The 26,649-nt window shown below is 37.8% G+C and overlaps 1 protein-coding gene across 2 annotated transcripts in view; it reads right to left on the minus strand.

The window, feature by feature from the left end:
- Positions 1-26,198, minus strand: part of NKAIN3 (sodium/potassium transporting ATPase interacting 3) — a 479,207-nt gene extending 453,009 nt beyond the window's left edge. For both annotated transcript variants that reach the window (XM_039868858.1, XM_039868857.1), the window contains exon 1: positions 25,941-26,198. In XM_039868858.1, coding sequence (XP_039724792.1) covers positions 25,941-25,994 — 54 coding nt within the window. In that variant the 5' untranslated portion in view covers positions 25,995-26,198. The remainder of the gene's footprint in view (positions 1-25,940) is intronic.
- Positions 26,199-26,649: the final 451 nt, after the last annotated feature.

Genomic DNA, 26,649 nt, shown 5'->3' on the forward strand with positions numbered 1-26,649 from the left:
TTTCTATTACAGTTAAAGGTCTTGAACTTCAAATAAATATATTATACAGCAAGAACCTCCATGTTTTCTTCTAGATTATGTTGGCTTCTTTCTCGCAATATAATATTTGAAACTCATTCGTGTTATTGCATATATCAGGAGTTCATTTCTACCTTTTGGTGAGTAGTTTCACAATTTGTTTATTCATTCATCCATTGATGGACATTTGGGTTATTTCCAGTTTGGAGTTATTATGAATAAAGCTACTATCAAAATTATGTATAAGTTTTTGTTTTGACAAATATATTCATTTTTCCCACGTGAATATCCAGGGGTAGAATTCTGGGTGGCAGAGTAAGGATATGTTTAAATTTCTGAGAAATTGCCAAAAAAGTTTTTCTAAGTATTTTTATCATTTTACATTCTGCCAACAAGGTATGAGTGTTCTAGTTGCTCTAAATCCTCCCCACTATCTCTGGTTGTTAGTCTTTCAACGTTAGCTATTCTGAAGGGTAAGAAAAAATCTTTTGTTGTGATTTCAACTTGCGTTTTCCTGATGAACAATAATGGTGAAAATATTTTTCATATCCTTACTATCATTTTTATACATTCTTGTATGTGTGTCTTCAAGTCCTTTGTTCATTTTTTAATTAGGCTATTTGTCTTTTAATTATTAGTTTGTATTAGTTCTTTAAATATTCTAAACTCAACTCGCTTGTCAGGAAGGTGTAAAGCAAATATTTTCTTCAGTGTGTGTATTGTCTTTTCATTTGCAAAGTTTGTCTGTTGATGAACAGAAGGTTTTCATTCAATGAAGAACAATTTATCGTTTTTTTTTTTTTATTTAAGGTTAATGCTTTTGTGTACTCTCTGCCTGTTCCAAGGTCACAATGCTATTCTGCCATGTTTTCTTCTAAAAAGTTATGAGTCCAGCTTCTTTTGGTCAATGATCCATCTTAAATTAATTTTTGTGAATGAAATGAAATAGGGGTCAAAATTCATATTTTTCCCATATGCCTATCCAGTGTTCCAGCACCATCTGTTGAAAAGATTTTCTTTACTCCCTTGAACTGCCTTGATGCCTTTGTCAAAAATTAATAGACAGACGGCATGTGGGTCTATTGCTGCACTCTTTATACTCCTTAAATCTATGTGCCTATCTTTATGCCAAGCCATATCGTCTTCTTGCAGGTTTATAGTAAATCTTGAAATCATAGAGTATACGTCCTCCAATTCTGTTCTTCTCTACCAAGATATCTTTGGCTCTTCTGGGTTCCTTACATTTCATATACATTTTAGAATCAGTTTGTCAGTCTGTTCATAAATAAAAGATTTTAAGATTTTTGATTGAGCTTATGGTGATTTTATATTCTACAGTTTTTGAATGCACTGTTTTATAAATATCAGTCATGTCTATTGGGTTTAAAGTGTAGTTTAAATCTTTTACATCCTTACTGATTTTCTTTTTGTATGATTTTCCTATTGATTACTGAGAGCTTTTAAAATTCTTGATTGTGAATTTATTTTTCTCCTTTACATCTGTCAGGTTTGCTTAATATATTTTGAAACTCTATTGAATACACACTGGGATTTTTTAATTGACTCTTTTATCTTTATAAAAATTATTTCCCCTTGGTAACTGGAAATACTCCTGTTCACATTTTCATTCTGTCTAATCTTCATAAAGCACTATAGCTTTTTGATACTTGTTGGCATAGTGTATGTATCCCCATCTTTGAATTTTAATAGCATACACAGGGTCCTGATTTTTTTATCCAGTCTGATAATAAACATTTTTTAATTGGAGTATTTAACCAATTTATGTTTGATGCAATTATTGATTTGTTTGGGATTTTCTATAGCATCAAAGTATATTTGTTAATTTGTCAGTTATGATTTTTATATCATTGTTCCTCTTCTCTTACTTTCTTTAGGGTATTTATAATTACAGCTTTTAATTTTATTTTTTCTGCTGACTTCAAAGCTGTACTTCTTTGAACTATCTAAAGTTTTCTGTAGGGATTACAATGTGCATCCTTGACTTATCACAGTCTACTTAGAAATTAATACTGTACTTATATTGTATTTTGTGTCAAATGTAAGAACCTTACCACAAAATTGATTCATGCCATCCTTTTTTTCATATATTTTACACCTACGTGTGATAAAACGTCCATAATACAATGCTATTATTTTAATTCGGTCATCTTTTGAAGAAATAAAGAAAAAATATTTATCTAAATCTTATAATCTCTGATGCTATTCTTTGGTATAGATCTGATTTTCTCTCTGTTATTATTTCTCTCAAGCTTGATGAGCTTCCTTAGGCATTTCCTGAGGTACAATTGTGCTGGCAACAGAGTTCTTTAGATTTTATCTGAAAATTGTCTTTATTTTATCACAACTTTTGAAGGAAATTCAATTTGGTATAGCATGCTAAATTACCACGTGACCTTTTCTTTCCGAAAATTTAAAGATGGCATCTATTGCCGTTCTGGTCCCCACTGTTACTGATGAAATGTTATCCATTAATTCATATTACCGTTTCCCTGCATATAATGAGTCCTTCTCTTCTGACTACTTTGAAAACTTTATCATAGGTAATCAGCAGTTTGATTATGGTGTGCGGTTTTCTTTATATGTCTCCTACTTTGGGTCTATTGGTTTCTTGAATTTATGAGTTGATTTTTCTTCATGACGTTATAAAATTTCGAGCCATTATTTCTTCAAATATTATATCTTTTCTATTCTCTTTTCTATTAATTTCCTATTGCTCCACAGATCACTGAGATTCTGTTCATTTAAAATAATGTTTTTTTCTTTCTTTTCTTAAGGTTTTACATTTTTTTATTGATTTATCTTTCAGTTCACTGGCTCTCTTCTTTTCGGTGTCCAATCTGCTGGTAAGCCCATTACAGGAATTTTTTTATTTCCAACACAGTACTTTTAATTTCTGTTTGGTTCTTTTTTTATTTTCAGTTCTTTTGCTGAGTTCCCTTATCTATCCGTGCTTCATTTATACAGTTTCCTTTAAATCCAGGAATATATTTATAATAAAGTTTTGAAAAACTCTTCTCTGTTCATTCCAATGTCTTGATCATCTTGAAGTCTGTTTCTGTTGACTACATTTCCTATAATTATCGATCGTATTTTTGTTTGACATGTCGATTCTCTGAATATCTAATAGTTTTTCTACTTTATTCTGGACATCATGGAGTGGAGACAGGCGGGGTCTGAATTATGTTGTCTTCCTTTAAAAGGCACTGGAATTTATTCCAGCAAGCAGTGACAAATGGCAGGATCTCCGTATCTTGCCAGGCATGGTTTTATGCAAAATAATAGATCTATTTTCTTATTCCTTGGTTCTAGCATGTGACCTTACTCTAGGGTGCAATGACTCTTACTCCTGAGCGTGGTTTTTTACGGAACTGACTGCTGAGGCCTTTTTGATCCTCTTCTCCAGAAATCCAAGGGCTCTCAAGACTGCATGACCTCCATCTCTGTGTCCATCTCTTAGTCCTGCAGCAGCCTTTCTATTCTGGGCTTCACAGAGCCTTCTCTGAACATGTGCAGCCCAGCCCGTAGCCAATGGCTTGAGACATAACTGCACTATCCTTATTCCCCACTGTGCGACTCCCTCTCTCGGTGACCTGCTCCACAAATTTCAGTCCTGACCTCCAACACCTGCCTCCTCACATCAGCAATACCATTGCTCTCTGGGAGGCTACAGACCCCCCTTCGCATTCAGGAAGTACCCATTAATGTCTCTCTTCTCTCAAGGTCATAGTCTTCCACTGCATGTTGCCCAATACTTTAAAACTATTGCCTATCTATTTTGCCCAGCATTATATCTGCTCATGTCAAAACAGTAAAGTCAATACGAGATACTTCATCTGCCAGAAGAAGAAGTCTATAGTTAACTAAAGGAAGATTTTAAAAGTAAATAAAGTGAACTTTATTCAAGGACATATCCTAAATCCATGTTAACTTATCTTAATTCTTTTTTTGAAACAATGGAAAAAGAGTTTTATATAAATAAATTTCATCTTAACTTTAAAGATGTCTTTATATTAGATGGTTTCAGAGAAGATGATAAATTTTAATACCACGCAAGCTATGTTAAAGGATGATGATTCATCTTCCTTTCCGATGAGAGTTCACTTGCTACCCACAGCCCACGTAAGAGTTTGCAACACTGGGCAGCTCAAAGGGGTCAGAGTGTGAGTGACTGACACAAGAAGTCATCAATAAATCTTATTCACTTATACCTACACATTCCTCATAAATCTGCCTATGTCCGAGTTTAGTTTTGGAGAAACTAGATACTATAAAACACAAACTTCTTTCTGTTCAGTTACAATCTAGTTATTACACAGATTCAGAAAATACCCTAAGAAAACAGTATTTTGCTTATGTAATTTTCTGTCCAGTAACCCTTTTGACAGTTTCATTAGAAATTTAGCTGACATACATTTGTTCTTTAATAACAAACGTATTCAATAACTACCCTTAACTTTCAAAAGTAGTTAGTTTGGAGACATTTTCTGAAAAGAGCATCCTATGCATCGTTATTAAAATTAAAATTCAATGATGAATAAAATTTAACTATTATCAACAATTAATTAAATTATGCAAATTAAAAAAAAACTATACAAGTCAAAGATCAAAGGAATAGAATCTCCTGTGGTAAAAGTATGGAGTACTAGGAAAAATGAAATTTGGAAAAATAATAAAACTGCATTTTCTTTGCCATTGAAAATAAAGCATAGAAATAATAGCTGAATTCTGAAAACAGTCAAAATAATTATTTTATTGTGATGATTGACTTAAACAAATTGAAAGTACTTCTACTGAAAAAAAGCTATTAATAAGAATTGCCATTCTCATTAATTTAAGCATGACTGCTAGTAATTATGAATTCTAGCCTTTTAATTTTAACCATCTTGAGTACCCTATTGAATATTGCCTGAAAGAAAAAGATGAACTAACAAATTGGGATATTTGCCAACCTAATGCCAAAAAAAGTAATTTTAATAGACAAAACTGAATATGTGGGAAAATTCAAAATTAATATGAAGCACACGCATACTTTATAGCACATCATCTCTCACTTTTATAACAGGTCATTAGACCAGAGCTTGAGGTCATTAGAAGTACAATAATTGCTCTATTTCTAGCTTTCTCTTCTTAAGTCCAGAGATGTCACCTAGCAATGCAGACCCTTGTCAACACTCTAAAGTACTTCTCCTCAATTACTAATTTAAAAAATAAAAATAAGAACTGACATAAAGGTCTTAAACTACTAACATATTGCTCTCAAATCTGAATTTTTTTTCCTTACATTTCCAACCCAACTACATCAACTATAATAACAACAACAAAAACCCTGAGTTTCTACATGGTAAAGTTATAGCTTCAAATAGTTTATCTTTATTCAGCATTTAAAAAGTCACGTGAAATTTCAAGAACAAAATGAATGGTAAGCTTTAAATTCAGAGGAGTGAATATCGTTCAGTATATTTCTCCATTTCGGCATTAAAATAATTAAATGGCTTACATTAATAGAAATATTTTTCTGATAATAGAATAATATTAGAAATAATGTATATTACAAAAAGAGTAATGAGATTCACTAAATTATACTAAATCATACTTTAAATTATAAAAGATCCTCCCATTCCTTTAACATAAATAATATTGGACGGTGTTTCACAGAACTTAGATTTACTTCACCCAAACTAGTCTTTAAAAAGAAAAGGCAGGATTTCCATGATTTAAAAAAAAAATAAAACTGAAGTCAAGTTTGTGACAATGGAAATAACGGGCTGACAACTTGGGAAAAACGGCAGAGAAAACTCAGAGGAAGTCTTAGGCCCCGCTGAATTTTAACATAGTACATTATTCCAGATTCATGATCACCACTGACTCGCAGGAGCCCATCACAGTCAGCACCCACCTTCACCAACGATTAATGTGGGGGACCCATGAGTCTCTGAAAACTCTAGTTAGGCTCCTCTGACCAGCTTCTTGACTGAGCCTCAACCTTGGCCCATAAAGACTTGAACAAACACTAACGTGGTTTCGAACAGCTCGAGGCGACATCCTAAGAAGACCTCAGTCCCCCTTAAAGTTCTTGCCTGAGAAAAACACAAGGTTGGCAGAGAGTCTACTGTTCGTTCCAGCCAACACCTGACAGATAGGGCCCCTGTCTCCCAGTCTCTGTGGGAAGATTGGAGCTGAACTTCCATAAGCGCCAGTTAGAGAACACGTGGACCAGTTCCGACTCCCTGTAGTTTAACCACCAGTTACTGCCTCTGTTATTAGCCACATCTTTTTATGAATTGCTCGGCTGAGCCATGCAAGTCGAGCGACACTTCCACCCAGCAACCCTGACGCTACCACAGCGGGGAGGCAAGTTGCCTCGGGCTCACCACAGATCCTTGCGGACCTTCCCTAAGTGTTGTGGAGAATAAAGCTGAAGAACCACAGGATTTCTGCATCCTAGCACGCCCTTTGAAGAAACTGGAGAGCGGACATTAATCAATTTTCTCTCTTCTCAGAAGAAGGGAATTGTGGTAATCTCTAAAACATAATTAAAAAAAAAAAAATGGGAACAAGATCCTAAGACCTTTCCAGTGCTATCTATCTAGATTCCTGAAAAAACTGAAACATAATTCTTGGCAACTCTTTACTACATGGAATATGTAACATTAAAAAACGGATAATGGAAAGTCTTAGCTTATAATACTCTACAAACCTCTAATACTGCCAGTGCAAGTTGGGGTATGGTTATGCACCTCAGCTCTGAGGCACGCCCTGATACTTCATCACAAACTTCTCTCCCCGAGCCAGTCCCATGGAAAGCTCTCCCTCTAAAATCCCCAGTTTCTGGGTCTGCCATAAATTTGGGGCTTGAAGACAATAGTAAGACCACGCAAGTCAAAGAGTTTATTGCGATAAAAAACAAACAAACGAACAAATATTTGTGGCCCTTTCTTGTTGTCATCAAGTATTCTGTTGAAAGTTCGGGTCACAGTAAATCTTATCGATTCTGCAAACCAACCCTGGCAGAAACAGATCACTTAGATTTATAATTTCGGTGAAAAAATTTTCAGAGAGAAAATACTGAATGTGTTTCATGTTTGATGCTAAGAAAATAGGAGGAATATGTATATTCTTATGAATGACATCCAAAAATATTAGTTGTTTTTAATACCAATTTTAACCTTTTCACAAATTTTCTAAAGAACCGTAAAAATAAATTATTTCACAAGTCACCCTAAACTTTAATGTAGCCGCCCCTCGAAATTGCAATACCCATATTGCAGTATGTTTCTCAAAATAAAAATGTGATATTTGAGACACCAAACAATGGAAAAAAGGCAAAAGACTGCAACATGAGCAAAAATAAAATGAATTAATTAAAATGTTTTGCATCATTCTTACTTCAGCATGAAGTATTGCTTTTATTTTACTTAACCTAAAGTACGTGAAAATTTTTAGACTATAGATAGACTTGTTCTGACCAAGTTTTATATTTACGACTCATGAAATTGTGATTCTGATGAGAATGCGTAATTATGCGTTATGCACATGCTGAAGTTTTCAATTCAAAGGCAGTGTCAGTAGCATTAATGAGCATTATCAAATACCACACAAGTCAGAGTTACTGACCTGAGATAATTTACAATTGAGTATAACTGACAATATATGGCTGTGATAGGAAAAACATATCTTAAGGTGGATCCAGATAGCTTGATAAGTGCTAAAATCTTCAGAAATGTGATAATAAAATCTACGTATTTGAGTATTAAAGACAAATGTCACGAAGCTTATTTTCCTGGCCTTATAAACTTTGCTATGCTACACACATAAACTAGATTAGACTATTACCTGCAGAAAGGAACATGGTCAAAGATAATTAGAATTGCACGCCCAATTCGAGAAAAAAAAAAAAATGGACTGCTCCAAAGATATATCTTCTAACCTTTTTCAAAAGCAATTTTCTAGGGAATTGGAATATGAGAAACTATAAAATCAAGAGAGAATTCCATATACTGGACAATTTTCAGTTCACCGAAGAGCTTCGTTTTAAAAACTATTTGAAAGATGGCTGTTTGGCACTCTTTTTGAGTTCAAAATGGCTTTTGGAAACCCATAAAAGCCTAGGCAAGCCACAGTGCTGCTGATGTGCAGTACCATACTAGTAAAGTTTCAAGCTACACTCATCTACCACGCACAGGGATTTTGTTGAGCAACAGTCTTCTAAATTGCAGAATTACAGAGATTACATCTGTCTACATATTAGATCCCACCCCATGACAAGAGATGGGCCCTTTGACTGATGGGGCATTGATGACAGTGACGAATGTTACATAGGGGGATGTTCTTCAGGCAGTAAGAAAGAGGGTTCACATTTGAGTGATCAGGTAAGAAAAAAGATGTAGACCCAAGTGCCAGAAATCTGATAACTGTATTTAGAAATGTTACGATATTTCACATTAACTGTTTGAAAAGCGGCAACACTGAAGTCAGTCTCCCTGGGTTTCCCAGGTTTCTGATGTGTGCATCGTCTGGCCACCCAATGGGCACCAAACAGAAAGAGCTTTTGTAACATAATAGAAAGAACCTGGGTCTAGACATTCATGATGCAGGTCTGGGTTCCCAGCCCTGCTTTACCTCCCAATGATGTGCCTTGGACGAGATACTTCACTTCTTTATGTCTCATTTTCACAACCTGTCAAATGGGGATAACATTGGCTATGCGTAGAGTAATTGCACAAAATTATGTAAGAACTAGGTAAATCTCTAGTATAACAGGGATTCTCTGAAGTTGAGCTATTATTACACCTCTCCATTTATCAAAACATTCTCAGTAGTGATGTCAATTCTGACAAGTTTAGGTCTTTAGAGAAATGTGCAGAACATCCATTCTCCAGTTCTTCTTGCTGAAAGGACCCTGGCTGAAAGGATCCAACTCCAGCAACTATTCCCCTCATTATGTCTGATTTATTAATAAACATTCAGTATCTGAACTTGTACTTCTAGCTCTGTAATAAAGAAACTTTAAATTGAATTTTCAATCAGTTGTGGACGAAAACTTTTGTAAAACACAATAAAAACAAATCTGTAGAGCAACAGACATTTCAATGTCATGATAAGTCAAACTGTAATAAATATTTCTAAATGCTTAATCACAGCTACCTGCAGATGAGAAATGAAGTTGAACTCTGAATAGCACAGGTTTAACCAGTTTTACCTACATGTTTTGCATCTTACAACCCAGGGCATCCCGATCACACAGAAATGTAATTACTGATTTATCTAGAATTCAATATATCTATTGAACAACTCCTATGTGTGAATCGGGGTGCAGGCGCTGTGGGGAAGAGAAAAACAAGTAGATCAGAAACCTCTTCATCCTTATAATAGGAGGGAAAATATACACGAATAATAAAAAATAAACTAAAAAATGGTAATGTGGGATATTGGCCCAGAGAGTATAACCATCTTTATGTTAATGTAGCATATTATCTGCAAAAAGAATCGCGACAAATAATTAGGGAAAACAAAAGAAACAGCCGACATTTGACCTAAAAATACTGAAATTTCATTGAAATTTCACCAGCATTCACTCATTCAGTCATCTATTAAAAAGGAAACAAATGGGTAAGCTTTTCATGTAAAGAAAAATGCTGTATAGAAAATAAAATTGGGTGATTTTTCTCGATTTCTACAATTTTGAATCATTCTACACAAACCAAAATTTCAATTGTGGAACACAATGAGAAGGTTCTATTTGTTATTTGTTATAACTCAAAAACCAGAGTTATCATACTTTTAAAAATAATATAATGTAGTGAAAATATATTTGCTTTAAATATAATTATTGTACAGCGGCAATGCTGGATGCAGCCTACTTCAATTTTAAATGGCATATGTTATACAATTCTCAAGAGTCCCCATAAAAGACATACTATGTGAGATTAAGTTTTTCATGCCATGTTCCCCTTTGAACATGCTTGCAATTTTAATAATACCTATTTTAAAATAATCATTTTTATTTTATATGTGTATATATTTCTGGAGAGATTTATCTTCATTTGACAAGAAGTTATGCACATGAAGAGAGAAATCTTAATTTTTTTAAATATAAACATTCCTAGAAAAAAATTACTAAACAAAAATTTAACAATTTTAATTTAAAAATCTTAAATCTAGATTTTAATAGACCTAGAACCACTTCACACATTCCAAACTAGCAGTTTTAAGATTCTTTTCAATAGAACAACCCTTTCCCCAAATAAAGTCTTATTTAGACTTCAGAGTTTTATAAAACATAGAATCGTATCTGTTCTGCTTCAAATGCTCTTCATTTCCTACAGAATGAGGTTGGGAGTGGCGTCCAGGGCCCGTGTTTGGGGTTCCCTGCTGAGGAGCCGCGAGGTACCCTCTGGGACTCTCAGACTCTTCGGAACATTCAGCACAGCATATGTGTGACAAGGGCGCGCTGGTGTTTTGGCAAATTTTTAATATTCACACCTGTGATTACCTCTACCAAAGAAGGCGTGGCAGATTGTTTTACTTCCGGGAAACTCCGTTTCTCATTGAAACTCTCATTTCTCATTGTTTTTAGAGATTGCTTGTGCTCCATGGGGTTTGACCTTCCACTTTGTTCACAGTAATACTGTGCATAAATTACTTACTCATGATTATATCGATAAGTTAACCTTTTCCAAAGTAGCTGACACTGAGCCATCATCCTTCGGACTTTGTTCTGTCATGATTCTCTTCTGGAAGCCTCCTCGAGTCCCCTACCCTCGGGTTGGGTTAGCTGTCCGCTCAGGACTGCAGAGTTTCTGAGACTTAGTTCTGTACTATAACACCTTACATTAACATTATCTGTTTACTTAACTCTCTCCAGTCACAAGACTACGCAGGACAAGGATGATTTTTAATTCATCTCACAGATCGTCATAAATAAGGCATGAAAAGTTGTAAAGAAATATTATTTCAAACTTTTTGTTAGGTAACGTTAATATTAACCAAAACCTATTACAAGCATTAATCAATAAAACTCAGACACTGTAATAGTTATATAACAATTATGTCATTGTAATGGTTACTCGTGATTCAATCCTGTGCTTCAGATCTTTACTGTGACTGAACTATGTTTTGCTACCATACACACCACACTCCATGAGGAGAGGACTATGTGTGCCCTATCCAGCCATTGTCTGTCACTGTGCAGGACACATGGCTAGCCCTCGGTTAATATCTCTGAATAAAATCATGAATAGATGGACAGATGGGTGAACGAATGAATGAATGAATGAAATTTAATGACATCTGAAATTTAGTTCACATCTATCTAATCACTGTTCCCCCTTGTGATTCCATAGATGAGACTCTAAAAAGCCACACAAATAGTCATGTTGGTAGAAGTGAGTTAATTTTAAGTGCTACAAGTGTTTCGAATGGGAATAATAATGTTCAAAAATACTTTAGCACTTGGAGAATATATGTGCGATTACGCAATATATTATTAACCTTTCAAACTCACTTTTCTCTACACAATGTTAATAGAAGGTACACAGAAAACAACCATAAGAGAGGAAAGGCAGAAGGAAGGCCAGAGAGAGGAGTGGAAGATGAAAGGAAGGAGAGAGGTGGAAAGGAGGGAAAGAAAGAATGAGCTCCCTTTGAAGTAAGAATTCAATTCAAATTAGTTTTGGGGGCATGGAATATTCTGAGAAATCTGTGCCAGGATTCCTATTTTCACTGTAGTCATGTATGATAAATCCAGGAATTACAGTATCTATCTATCTATCTACCCATCCATCCATCCATCCATCTATCCATTGACTTTCAGATTCTTAAAATTTCAAGCCAAACTGACTGGGAAGGCATCGTCCAATATTAAAAATTTGGAATTGTTTTAAATTTCCTCATGCCTTCAGATCTGAAGCTGCCAGATTACAGTTCTGATGCCTCATATAAAAAAATGTGCCTGAAAAAAATGTAACCAAAGAAGTTTTACCAATTTACAGTCTCCCAGAGATGCTAATTTAGAGTGTCAAAATTTAAGTGTGAATAAGAAGAGAAGGGAACTGGCTCAAAGACATAATTAAAATATAAAATATTCTTTATATTTAAATGAAATTACAGTATTTCAAATTTACGATTTTAAAAATAAACAAATATCAAAAATGTCTGCCTTGCAAGTGGCATGAACCTATGATGTGGCTATAAATGTTTCCTGAAACTTGCATTGTTTATTTTTCTTCCTCCGATAATGGCTGTGTGACGGTTAATTTTATGTGTCAGCTCACCTATGCTAAGGGATGCCCAGAGAGCTGATAAAACATTATTCCTAGGTGTGCCTGTGAGGGTGTCTTTGGGAATGGATTAGCACTCGAATCAGTGGACTGAGTAAAGAAGACAGCCCTCAGGAATGCTGGTGGCATTGATGGTCCGAGGAGAACAAAAGGGCAAAGGAAGGGAAAATTTGCTCTCTCTGTTTGATTGAGCTGCAACATCCATCTTCTCCTGCCCCTGGACATCAGCCCTCCTGGGTCTTTGGCCTTCACACTCAGACTCAATCATACCACCAGCCCTCCTGGTTCTTTAGCTTGCAGATGGCAGATGGTGGGACTTCTTGGCCTTCATTATCACGTAAACTAATTCCTATAATGAATTCCTCACATATGCGTTTAATAGGCTATATGTGTGTGTGCGTGTGTGTGTGTGTCTGTCTATCTATCAATCAATCAATCAATCATCTGTAATGTTTCTCTGGAGAACACTGGCTAATATAGGCTACATCAAACCTTTTAAACAAAAGTAGCCCAATCTAGTCTATTCTTCAAATCTTTGTAGAAATAATTTCCAAAACCTTCTCCCATATACTTCATAAAACATCCTGTCCATATAAAGTGTTTATGGGATTGAGCATGCCTGCCATTTTGTAGAAGAGAATAATTATGGAGCACTCACTGCCCTAGCTTTGCTATGGAGAGAAAAGCAAGACATGCATCTACTCTCAAGTTCCTGGTAGTAATTTTAAATAATGATTCGAGGAGTCGACAGTTAAGCAGTATGACTTATACACCTAAATTAATGTCAAATTCATTTTCTGTAATGACACCTTTTATGCACCTGTTTCAGCCACCATGTGTTGCCATAAGGTGCGGGTTTCCGATATCACTATTCTCTTATGTCAAGGAAATGGCCGTGTTGGGAATGTCACATGGCTCCTTTCTCAGCCATATGGGTGGAAAAGGCCAGATCATAAAACACACTCTTCCAGGTGGCCTTTGAGAGTCTCCATAAGAGTGTCACACTCACAAAAATATAACTGAGGAGAGAATTAATGGTGTGACAAGGCAGATGGTGATCACAGGAGCAGTGGCACAGGCACTTTTATGTTGCAAGTTTACCATCACAATGGACAGCTAAACAGACCGAGCTGCAGCTGGGGTTTGCAGGGTAAAGGTGCTCTATAATGTAAATCAGTCTAACCTCAGCATCCTCATCTTTCCCATTAGTAAGAGACTGATACAGGCAGCACAAGGAACAGATGAAGTTAAGTATGGTACCAAGTCAACATCAACTGCATCTTAGGCCCACTCAAAAAAATCAGGTAGAATCATGAGTTTAGCAGTTGTCAGACCTTGGGAACTGCCAAGAAAGCATGGGAACCAAGTGCGTAAGGAGTAACAAGGGACTTTTGTAAGGTGTCCAAGTTTCTCTAGTAAGCCATCATTGTCTTTAAGTCTTTTTGTTTTGGAGAAGAAAACAGGTTTAAGTATATGACTGAAAGTCTTAACAGCAACCAGCTGAAGAACTGAAGATAATGATACCTGTTCTCTACTGACCACCAGTGTCGACTCAGTAACAGGTGGGTCAGAACTTGCAGAGTGCAATAGTGATTCCACTCATGAAGACATGGGGTCAGGGTAGGGAAGGGCATTTTCCTTTCGACGTTCTGAGACAGTTTTTTGTGATACTAATAATCAACCACTAAGGCTAAATAATCTGAATTCCTACATTTTTCTTTCTGGATTATTTCCAAATTAGCATTTCTTTTAAGTCTGACTGTACATTTCACAAAATACTTCCCTATGAGAAATAGGAAACTATCATATTCCTTTATTTAAACATATCTGATCAATGCTGACAAGAGTGGATTGCTACATATCATGCTTATATTTATGCATTCCGATATTTGCTGCTTAAAGAATATGACATTGATGATTCACCTTCTGTCTGTGGTTTATTACTGTTCAATATCTTTGTCTCCAGGACTTTCATGCAAATTGTTATCATTGCACATAATGTAGTTTACACACGAATCTGTAGTTCAATCCTACCCAAACGCCATTTCCCTTACACTTGAATGTAATAGAAAAAAAATAATTCTAGATATCCGAAACTCCCACAAATGGTCAATGATTTTCTTCCTTAGGCTTATAGATGAAGCTTATAAAGGTTGCCATCACTTCCTGCACTGTCCTTTTACTCACGTTTAGGACCATCTATTTCTAACGTCACCTGACTTTTCTGCTGCTGTCTTGGCTTAAGTTATATCACATGAAGTGTTGCTCTTATAGCGCTAAGCGAACCTTCTAGGTGTGATTCGCCACTACGAGGTCAGCCTCCGGTATTCACAAGGGCACTTTAAAAAAATCGTGGCTACACAGCAGTTAACCATCCATCAGGATAATTCTGATGCCTCTGGGATAATGGTTCTCCACTGCTTTTCCTTCATTTTGGGTCATGGAGAGCACATAGCCATTGCAGGTGTTGCCTGACCCAAATCCAAATTTCAGATTACCTCAATTAAATATAATGCAAGATACATATTGACTACAGAAGTGTATTTCTATTTATAAAAAGAGCTTCAAGTGCCATTCTCCTAAGGGCATTTAAAACTTTTCATTAGTAATGACTATTTCAAAATCAAATTTTGTAATGATTAAAAATATTTAAAAATATAAAGTTTAGATGTCTGAAAGTATGTTTAAATATAATTATCTCTTTGGCTTCGATGTGGTCTTTTAAAATATAAAAATGTTATTTCCGCAATAAAATTAAGCATCTCAAATTAGAATACACACATATTTTTTTCAACTACAAAACCAGTTTGTCATCAATAAGGAAAAATAGAATTTGAAGAAAAATCAAGTCTGTACTTTCTACTGTCTTGAAGGAAAACTGAGCCATTACCTATATCTTAAGAGAAACTCCTCAAATACCTGCCCTCCAATAAAAGCATCAGTAGTGAAGGTATTAAAAAGTATGTATATTCCACACATAAGTGAAATCATATGGTTCTCAACTTTTTCTGACTTATTTCGCTTAGCACCATAATCTCAAGATCCATCCACATTGTTGCAAATGGCAGTAACCGAAAACAACAAACATGACAACAGACTCATGAACAAGAGAGCAGATTAGCAGTTACCAGGGGGAAGAAGGGAATTGGGGAGGTAGATGGAGGTAAAGGGGGTCAAATATATGGTGACAGAGGAAATTTAATTTTGAGTGGTGAATAAACAATGACTACGTATGATGTATTACTGAATTGTACACTTGAAACATATGATTTTATTAACCAATGTAACCCCAATAATTTTAATAAAAGGTAAATAAATAAAAAAATAAATATATTGGGTTAATGAAGATAGACTGATAAAATTAATTTCACCTGCTCCTTTTTATCTTTTTCTAAAAGTATGTACAAAGACGCTAGTCAAACAAACATTAATAATACATGACCAATGTTCTCCTGTATGATGTAGTCTGTGAAATGTTTCAAAACGTTAGGTCTCCTCCTTGTGAAATGCTTCAAGAGAACCACGTGTGAAGGACAGATCCCCAAGGACTCCATCTGTGTATTTCCAACCACAGCTCTCTTTCAGAAGAAAAGACTGGTAGAGGATTTTTGCAGGCTTCCTAATGGTTCAGTGGCTTGCTTCATCTAATGCTTTCCTGTAATTGGCCCTACATTTAAGATGCTCGGTCAATGGTGTGGGCACAACACTCAGAACTTTAACGATCATACACTCCAAGGCCAAGGTAGAGTTTCCCAACAGGGAGCAAAGAGAATTTGAGGCTTAAACTTTTATGGAGAGAGAGGATACTCGTGAGCAGAGGTCCCCATGGTATTAGAATATTGTATCTGGACAGTAAAAGCACTGTCAGAAATGGTTCATTCGTTGGAGAAATTAGAGCATGGAAAAATTGCAGAATATTTGGTCTGCAGAATGCTTGCATTTCATTCTTTTGTTTCGGGGTAAACTGGGGTGCTTCCTGAGGGATCTTAATCGTGAGGAAGGCTATCTTCTAGGAACAGAAGTGGAAGGGAAAGAGCTGTTGCAAGAGTTGCAATATCCCTTCTTATTATTCAAGTTACCCGGATCATAATTTACAAATCATATTTGATGTAGAGAAATCGCTTGCTTAATAATTACTCTTTCCAATTGGTTTGCCCTGAGTTCAGAGAAACAACTCTTTTAATCCAGTCGTCAGGTAACACACAAAATTCTGTGATCTACATTTCTCCATTTGCGATGGCTTAAGTCATATCATAACATAAGATTTAAGTATACTGCTTGATTTCTCCACATTTCAGTTTTCTCTTCTGTAAATGGGAATATATTAATATCCGCTTCATGGAGATGTTATAGGAATGAAACAAAGCAACTGAGTTGCTATAGGATTTTATTGCGTTCTGTAACAAATGATTACGTTTTAAAATTCAGAAAATACATTTTACAAGCCAAGTATCTTTTAGTGTGTTCTCAAGTAAATCACTTTCTCACAGCCTCCTTCAAGGTCGAATATTTAGTATTTCAATGTGGAGACAACGCAAAATTGAAGCAGGGAAGCCGGGAAGAACCAGACGTGATTTAAGGTGTTTTCATCTTTTTACCATCGATTACTTGGCATCCCTGTGGAAGGAGCTAATTAGAACCAATAATGTAGACAGGTGCAGGAGCTGGGCCTTGCTGGAAGCCCTCCCTCACTCGTGGGAATCAATCAACACCTATTAGGCAGAAATGACTAAATCCCTCCGAGTGAGGGATTCTGGAATCTAGTCAGTCACCTGAAAGTGAAACCTGTGAACCATTACCAATTCTGGACCATTTACTCGCAAATCAGTAGTCAACTACAAGGTTTAGGGAGATCTTAAAGCTAGTGTGTAAAAGGAGTTAACAATGGAATTTTGAAAATAAAAACCAGTGGTGTGCTGGTAAATATGTAATAACTGGCTCTGAAGGGTGAGTGTTCGTGTATTTTCATGATGTAAATACCTCCACCACAACGGAGTTTTAGCTACCAACGCAGAGTTGACAGCGTTAGATGCAGAGCTGATGGGAAGAGATGCTCAACCACACACTGTCATATGGAGTTTCTATTAGACAGATACAGTAGATTGCAAAATAACCCTTGGAGCATAAGTAACAGTACAAGGTAAAAATAACTAGAAAGGGTTGCGTTTTTGGATATTTATTACCTTTCTTTTTAATATAATTTAAAACGTACATAATTATTTTTTAATAAAGGCCGTGTTTAACAACTGGCTCGCAGAATTTCTGGGAATGTAACCGTGACCTCCCCCCAGATGCTGCAAGCCGGCTCTAGTACCTCAAGAATAGAAATTGAAACGTGAGAAATTTGATTTAAATGTAAGAGTGACTTTGCTAACAGTAAAAATCTCCATTTTCAGAGATATTTAAGAATCGACAGGATAGTCTTTGGTACTGAAGATTCATGCCCAGTCCTGCTGTGGTGCTAACGATGGCTCTAGATAATTCTTGAGGACCCCTCAAATCTAAGCTACATTACCTTTCAGAAATTGTAATTCCCTCATCAAGAATTTATATTTTAAATACAAATTGACAAAGAATTGACATCAACAAGAATTTTATATTTCCCATTATCTTCATTATGATCTGTTATAGCTAGTTATCAGTACAGAAAACATTACTTGAGTGTAGAGTATTCCTCTTCATACCTTAATTAACTAATTTAATTAGTCAACCTTTATAGCCTGGGGCTTCCCATATGCAAGCACTTATTATACTACATATTAATCAATATCAAAGTATGGCCATGTCTCTAATTACTGGAATGGAGAGAAACTGTCAGAAATATATTTACGACTTATCATCACATCCACTGAGCTCATGTCTCTTACGAGAATCTGATAGCTAAAATCCTATTCCAATATTTTTTGTTAATAAAGGAACTGGGCATCTGTATGAAACAATTCATTATGCAAGTACCTCTGGAAGTAGTTAAGAAATTCAGACATTTAATTCTACTTAATAATTCAGGAATACAATTAATCAGGAAAGCCATTCTAGAGTAGAAAATTCCAAAAAAAAAAAACCTAGGAAAAAAAAAAAGAACAAGATTATTAACACTGCCATGATCTTGCCCCAGCTTCCCTTAATAGTGGACCATCTAATTCTTTCAAGCACAGTACTTGTCAGTAACCCCAGCCCCGGATGCCCTCCAGCCTTCACCCTCATCCCTTTCCCCATAGATAGATGCTTTTCTTCCAAAACAAGAAACTAGCGATTCTCTTACCAGCAACCAACTAGTTCTAGGGTTTCACTTTTCCTAACTTACGTCATCAAGTAAGACTTGATGCTTTCGCTAATTTTTTTTTTAACTATGCCCACGTTAAAATATCTGTTCTCTAATACTCTACCCCAGAGTATTAAGATAAGAATGTTCCATTAAAGGACATTCAAGGCTATCTCCCATTTTATTGTAGTTATCTTTATAAAATACATCAAATTAAAAATGTAAATTGGGTAGTGTGTGTTATGTGTCATTGCTTGCACTACCATTTAACTGGCATTTTGAAAACTAATCACTGACAAAGTATGATCCATTAGTCTAATGTTATATTCTGTGATAAACGCATGACGATTCACATACATTAACACCAATTAGTGTTGATGGGGGTTAAAAGCATGAATTTGTGATGCGCTTAAGAAAGCAGGTCCACTTTAACCTTATCAAGTATTTGCCAAAGAGTCTCCCTAAAATCGACATTGAAAATTTTGAGTCTCGTTTTCAGCACTGTTCTCATCTACCTAACTTGACACTCTCGAGGCGATCTCATCCAGGGCTCGAAATGCCAGTATTGCTCATGATTCCCAGTTCTGAATATTCAATCCAAGCTTGTCCTCTGATTTCCAAGCTCTTAGACCTGACACTTGGCCTCAGGTATCAGAATCTGAAAGCATGTAAAACAGAACCCTTATAGCACCAAAAACAACACTCCTGCTCCACCTCCCCACCCACCACACCCAATTTTCCAGCTTTCAGTAAAAAGCACCACAATTACGCCCAGTTGCACAAGATGTGTAGGTCAAGCCCTCAGCGAGCCCTAGGCTTTCCACCCCTAAGTCAGGTCCCAAGTCCATCTTTTCCCGTATCTGTTGTTATTACACGTCTGATTCGCATCATCTCTTATTCAGAATAATAGAAGAGCATCCTGTCTCCCATTTCCTCTCTTGTTCCTGTCTAATCTGTTCTCTGCTCAGCAATGAGAGTATTTTGAAACACAAGTCAGACGATACCATGATTCTGTTTAAAATGCTCCAGTGGATTCACACGGCTCTTTAAATGAAATCTGGTGCCAGCACATGTGCCCAATGCTCTCTCGTTACATGCATGGTCTCTCTGACTGCACCCTAGCCTCACCAGAGACTTCTGCCACATCTAGAACATACCATACTCTTCAAAATTGGAGGCTTTGCACATTTGGTTTTCTCTGCTTGGAATGGTTCCCCTCATTTTGCATGACTGACCTCTGGTCTTCCTTTCAGACTTGGCTTCCAATTTCTGGGAAGTCTTCCTGACCACCCCATCAAAGAATATCCCCCTTCTTCTCTAAAGACATTACACTTTCCATCTCCTTAATGGCACTTAACAGCCCTTACACGTTGGTAATCCATGTTTACATATTTATTGACAGCCTTTCTGCCCTCACACATAAACTTCATGAGAGCAGGTCTGCATTTGAATAGCTCACACCTTACACCCAGTGCTCAGGGACTCTACAAATATTTGTTGATTACTTCAAGCATAGGAAGCATATATTCCAATAAAGGGAGTACAGACTCAAATCTGAACCCCTGTTCCATCATGTCCCAGCTGTATGTTCTTGGGCATGTTATTTAAACTCTTCTTGTCTCAATTTCTGAATCTCTAAAATGAGTGGTTGTGAGGGCTACATGATTTCATAGATATAAAATACCTAGAAAAAATGCTTGGCACATAAAAACATTCAATAAAGTTTAGCTATTTGTTTATGTATTAATTTATTCTCTAAATATTCCCTGAGTGCTCACCCTTTGCAGAGTATCATGGAAGAGTCTGTGAGAAAAATCAAAGTTTTAGTCCTTTGTGGACTTAAAACCCAGTAAAAGAAACAACGCATACACAAAGAGATAAACACAAAGAAACACAATTAGTACCCTATAAAAATACAAAATCAAAGACCTGTATTAGTTTGCTAGGGCTACCATAACGAAGTACCACAAACTGAGTAGCTTAAACCACAGAAATGTATTGTCTCGTGGCTCTGGGGGCCAGAAGTCTAACATCAAGGCGTTGGGTGGGGTTGGTTCCCTCTGAGGGCTGGAAGAGGGAATCTGTCCCATGTCTCGCGTAGCTTCTGGTGATTTTTCTGGCAATCTTTGGCTTTCCTCGTCTTGTAAAAGCATCACCCTGATCTCTGCCTTTGTTTCATATGGTGTTCTGTGTGTGAGCCTGTGTACAAATTGTCCCTTTACATAAGGACACCAGTGGATTGGGGTCCCACTCTACTCCAATATGACCTCATCTTAACTATTTACATCTGCAATGACCCTTTTTTCAAATAAGGTCAGATTTGGAGTTATTAGGGGTTAGGACTTCATAAGAATTTGGGGGTAGGGACATAATTGAACCCATAACAAGACCATAAAAATACAATATTTCTTAGACAAATTCAATACTCTGAATGTACACTTAAATAACAAGAGAGCTATAAATGGATCTGGATTTGCAGAAAATTGGCTGGTGCAAAATATTGTAATGATTTCAATATCCATCATGTTATAACTGAAGTCTCATTATTAGCCATAATTTTAAGTTTACTAACCTTCTAAGTTTCATGAGATAATCCAGGGTATTTAAATATAGAAAAAGAATGGAAACTAAATGATTAATAATTATACTGCATAGAGAAGAGAAAGAGCTATTAAAATTAAAAACCTGTTAAAGCAAAAGTATCAGTATATCTATATAGTATATCTGCATCCACTGCCAAATATCTATGACAGGTGAGTAGTACATTTCACAAAATTTAGTTTAAAAGCATGTTACTGCAACTATACCACCAACATTCAGAACCTCTCAACACTTGATCTCAGTATTAGAGTGTCACAAGTGGTCACGAGATGGTTTGAACGTGGTATAAAGAGGAAGTTGATTTTCACCACGATAAAAAAAAAAAATTACTAGTTTTTAATTTGAGATGATGTTCTCTCAAATAAAAACAAACAGCCCACCTATGTGTTAAAAGGTGCTTGTTTTCTATAGCTTTTAAAGATTTCTGTTACTGTGGAATGTAAGGTGAAAGTTTTTAATTTTGGTGCACTGGTTTCTAGGTCTAATAGGAACATGGCTGTCATCTTTTCATGAGGTGAAGCAAGATGAAATAAATCTCCCTGATAAAAACAATATCCAGGGACAAAATCTGTCGAATGTGTCTTAGAATCTGACCTCTGTGATGCCGAGAAGATGTTTAAATCTCTGTGGGAACAATCTGCGAACCTTAGTTCAACACTTCACTGAAGCTACTATAAGAAAATGACTGAAATGGCATGTACAGTAAATTTTAAACCTTGAAGCATCCCATTAAGACATTTAAATGTGGCAATAAAAACTAATTAACTAAAAGCATATGACCAGGTGTTTCTTTTTTTACTGGAGTATACGTATATACAATACACGTTATTCTAAAACAAGCAAAACCAAAAGTATCCTTACAAAAAATATAATCAAAAGTTCTTAGATGACTTGATGAATCTGTTACACAGTAATGAATTGCTTTTTCTAAAAAGATTTACTTCGCACAGTTTTCTATGGGCATTCATTCATGCTTTTCACTTTCTCTCTAAATTCATCTAGCAGAATTACACACATGAATGTAAAATCTGAGGCGAACCCACGAATTTGCTTAGGCGTGGAAGCATGGAGAAAAAGTAGTGATGGGAGATGGCCAGAGGGGTGGGTGAAGGAAAGAGAGAGAAGACTGAGATTTTGCAAACTCATCCAAATACACTCTCCTAAAAATGATCATTTGTCTCCAATTCTATTTGCCAACCTGCCGTTTCACTCTGGAGGGTGGTTTGGATGAAATGTGAATGAGATAATAAAAACCTTTCATTTGTTTCTTTAACTTTGAGAAGGAGCTAATGTGCCATCTTTTCATGATCTGCACAGACAACGCCTAATTGTCAGCATGTAGATTCTCCTCAGCAAATGTGTTCTGTGAATGCCATTCCCCTCTCAACACTCAAACTTATTTACTGCTTCATAATCTCCATCTTCCAACAGTTGGTGGGAGCAGAAATAAACATGAAAGGGTAAAAAAAAGACAGCTGGTTTCAATGGAAAGGACACTAGACCTGGGCGCCCTACCCAGTGGTAATGCTGGAACAGGCTCAGATAGTTAATTTTTTAGAATTTTGTAAACCAGGTGAGAAACACATCCATTATTAAAATTAAATATTATAATCTTACATTAAAAAGAGGTACTAAATATTTTAAACACTCCTTTCTAATTATTTCACTGTTGTACTTTCTCTACGCTTTCGAGGTTGTTTATGCCTATTTTATCAATATGATGGAAATATTATGCAATGGTGTACTTCAGATTGGCCAAGGTGGGAGTGTTTACACCAAAGAAATTGGCTAAAATCTTGGTGTAACATTGATTTATTGATTGTCTAGACAAGAAAGCAATGCAGAATTGTTCTCTAATAATGCATATAAAACCTAAAATGCATCATGCCATTATATTATCAATAGCACAGGAAAAAAACTGAAGAAATAACGCTCCAGTATTTGAAAACTTAATCAATTTGGCAAAGAACTTGCTCAGGTATCAGAGAAGGTCATCTAGAGGACGTGACCTCTGGTTGACCCTCGGGCTAGACCAGGGCAGTCAGAGGCTCCTCACCCTCTCTTGTCCTTGGAATGCACATTCAGCCCACTGTTTTCACAGCGACAGCCATTTCAAGTACGCAGCCTTGAGAAAGCATGTGTTGTTGAGACCATCTGGACAGTATATGTGACTGAACCCCATTAAGGCCTTGATATAAGCTTTTAAGAAAAGTACAGAAATCTATTGTTTTGCAGCCACCCAAGCCTGGAAGGTAAGTGCCCTGGCTTACTGAACCTGCCACCTGCCAACCTGGAGTGGTCTGCCTCTTTCTTCAATCTCCCTGCCCTCAGTGTAAGGGGGCCAGTTTCAAATTTCACCGAGAGAAAGTCCCCAAACCATAATCATGTCATCGATAGAGTGAAGTTCCAATACTAACTTTCTTGTTTCACTTTCCTATTATTCCTCAAAGTAAATTAAAATATTAACCAGCATTCATGTCAGAACTACAGAACCAAGAGTTCATCGAATTCAACAAAAGGATTCTGCCAGAATTAACTGGTTATATAGAATTTACAACTAAGAGCAATACATATCTTATAAAGATCGACGATGATGATGATGATGATTTGTCAAATGAGTGTTATACATCCTTTATATACACAATAAGTGTAATGTATTACATAATAATGTAATATATGAATACATGTTTTGTTTGAGATCCAATCATTAAGTGTTTACTATCACCTCACTATCTACCATACAAAAACTATTGATTTGGAAAAGTTGTTTAACTCTATGAGTAGCACCCTCCTCCTCCGTCAACAAGTAAAATGGGGACCTTCCTCAGAAGACAATTTTAAGAACAAAATAAAATAGTGTTTATGCAAAAACCCTATATGAATTGCAAGTGTTAATTACTATCATAAATTCGGCAAACATGTTTCAGCTCCTAATATGAGCTCCCCTAAGGTCTTACGAAGATAAATAATGTTTGATCCTTACGGTCAGTTTGCTTACAGTCTAGTGATGAGAGATATTTGTATACAGACTTCATAGACAAAGTGGAATTTTGAGATAAGCTTTGAAGAGTAAGTTGCATTTGTATCAACTGAGGTGTATGTGGAAAGAAGGGGCATTATAGGCTGAGAGATGAAACACTGAGCACATTATCCACACAAATATTACAATATCCACCAAGGAAATTATAATTGTACATATAAATCTGCTGTATCAAAAACCCTTACAGTTATTTCCATGTAAAAAGGAAAGAATTATGCCATTATAGATTATACAATCCAGTATGTCTATCTACAGTCTTGCATATTCAAAGGTTGACTAAATATTTATTCAGTTTTCTCAATTTATAAGATATGCCCATTTCTAATAACCAAAGTGTAAATTATCCTCTGGCTGTTTTTTTTGTTTGTTTGTTTAAAGAAAACATTCATGGTCAAGTGAATTTTTAAATTATTTTCTCAAGAAAACGCTATAAAATATGTGCTATTTAACAGAACAGAAGGAAACGTCCCTGAGATTTAAAGAAAAGCAGCCACTGATTTCAAATCTATAACTACGTTAATTATGCACATATTAAGTAAACAATCAAGAGCACATCTGAAGCGAGGTTTTCATGGGAGAGTGGAACGCTGAGGCAAAGGAAAGGTGAAACCCTTTAAAACATCTATGGGAACCGGGACTATTAAAGAAAGGCATTATTTTATCCCTCAGTTAATGAGCCTTGCAAGGGTTGACATTACTCAGTAAAGTTCACTGAAAAGCGTTTTCCTCTTGCTAGTCAAAATATGCTAGTTAATGTTCGTGACTTCGAAAAATAAACAACACTTTTGAAGAAAGCTTGGCAGAGCATCTACCGAGTCTGTCTTAAGTGTAATAAGAGGGACTGTCTATTAATCTCTCACACACAAAAGTCTGACACGAAAGGTCGGTGGCCTTGACCTCAAGTGACAACGGGAACGGATCACAGGGCCAGTCTAGGTCCCACGAGGACTTGTGTTAAGAAAAGCATTCGCTCCACACTGCAAGCCCCTTTACTCTCCTCTTCCCCTCCCCCGCGAGCCGCCGCGCCGACGGGGGCTTTCACTCGGTTCCCTCCCTACAGACAGCTGTCAGTCTGTCGCTGCCCGAACAGGCAGCATTTCGACAAAATCTAAAACGAGATTGGAAGGGCAGGGGGTGAGAGGCTCTGTTTAAAAACACACCGCCGACCTCCTTCCTGGGGACCCAAGCAAGACTCCTCCACCACTACCCTTCCACCTACAGAAGGTGAGAACCACTTCACTCTTAACTAAGAGTCGAAGCTGCTCCTGTGTCTTCAGAACCTGGCCATTACCGGGCACCGTCTAATTAACCAACGTTCCTGGAAACATCCCAAGAAGAAAGAGCCCACGAGCCCCTGTGAAACTTCAGCAGGGATGCGGAGGGTGCTAAAGCCAGTTGTGCAGCCCAGGGGCGGGGGAAGCGCTCACCGCCGGCGCCTCTGCAGCAGCCCCTGGACCTCGTGGCGACGCCCTGCGGGGACGCGGTGAACCCCAGCGCGCGGGACCTCGAAGGAGACCGCGCCCTCCCTCAGGGCAAGCGCGACCCGGCGAGTGCCCGCGGCGGGAGGGCAGTGCGAGTCCGAGCGGCGGGCAGGGTGGGGGCCGGCGGGAGCGCTCGGCCTGCCCGCCCCGCACCCGGAGCTGCGGATCCGCGGCGGAAACCGGGGAGGCCGGTCCCAGGACCCGGACCGGTCAGGGGTTGGGGCGCGCGGGGCACTCACCAGCTGCAGCGCGCAGAGGCAGATGAGCGAGCAGCGCCCGGTGCAGCAGCCCATGGTGCCGGCGGCGTCCGAGCGGCGCGCGCGGCCAGAGATCCGCGTCTTCCGGCGCCGCCGCCTCCCGACTCCCAAGCGGCCCCCGCCCGGCGCTCGCCCGCCCGGCCCCGGCTCGCCCGCCCCGCCGCTCGCCTCTCTCGGTCCGCATCGCGCGCCGCCTTTGTTGGTTCTGGGCGGGCGGAGGTACGACGGCGCGCACGACCGCGCGTCGGCGGGGTCCTGCCTCCCACGTGCGGGTCCGCTTCTTGGGGAGGGGGAGCCGGACGGGCGGGGCGGGGGGCGGAAGGGAGGCTACAGATGGTGAGTGGGTGGAAGTCTGTTTAGGGGAGGGGAGTATGAGGCGTCCGAAGCGGGAGCAGGGCTGTCCGTCTAGGGGTGTGTGCGCGCGTGTGCGTGTGCGTGTGTGTGTGTGTGTGTGTGTGGTGAGGGATGAATGAAAAGGAGTGCCACTGAAAGGGATCGGCCTGTCTGGTTAGAAGTCTTTGGAGAGAGAAGGGAGAGAGAGAATAAGAATGAAAATGAATATGAATGAGCGTGGATTAGGGCGCCTGGCGGTGATGGAGACCTCGGCGGCGGGCGGAACTAGGACGACCCCGGCTGGGCTTTCTCGCTGGAGGTTGCGTCGGGTATCGGGAGGATGGTCGGAGGCGTGTGC

This window comes from Pteropus medius, unplaced genomic scaffold, assembly GCF_902729225.1.
Source record: "Pteropus medius unplaced genomic scaffold, Ma_sr-lr_union100, whole genome shotgun sequence".
In the NCBI taxonomy this organism is placed as follows: domain Eukaryota; kingdom Metazoa; phylum Chordata; class Mammalia; order Chiroptera; family Pteropodidae; genus Pteropus; species Pteropus medius.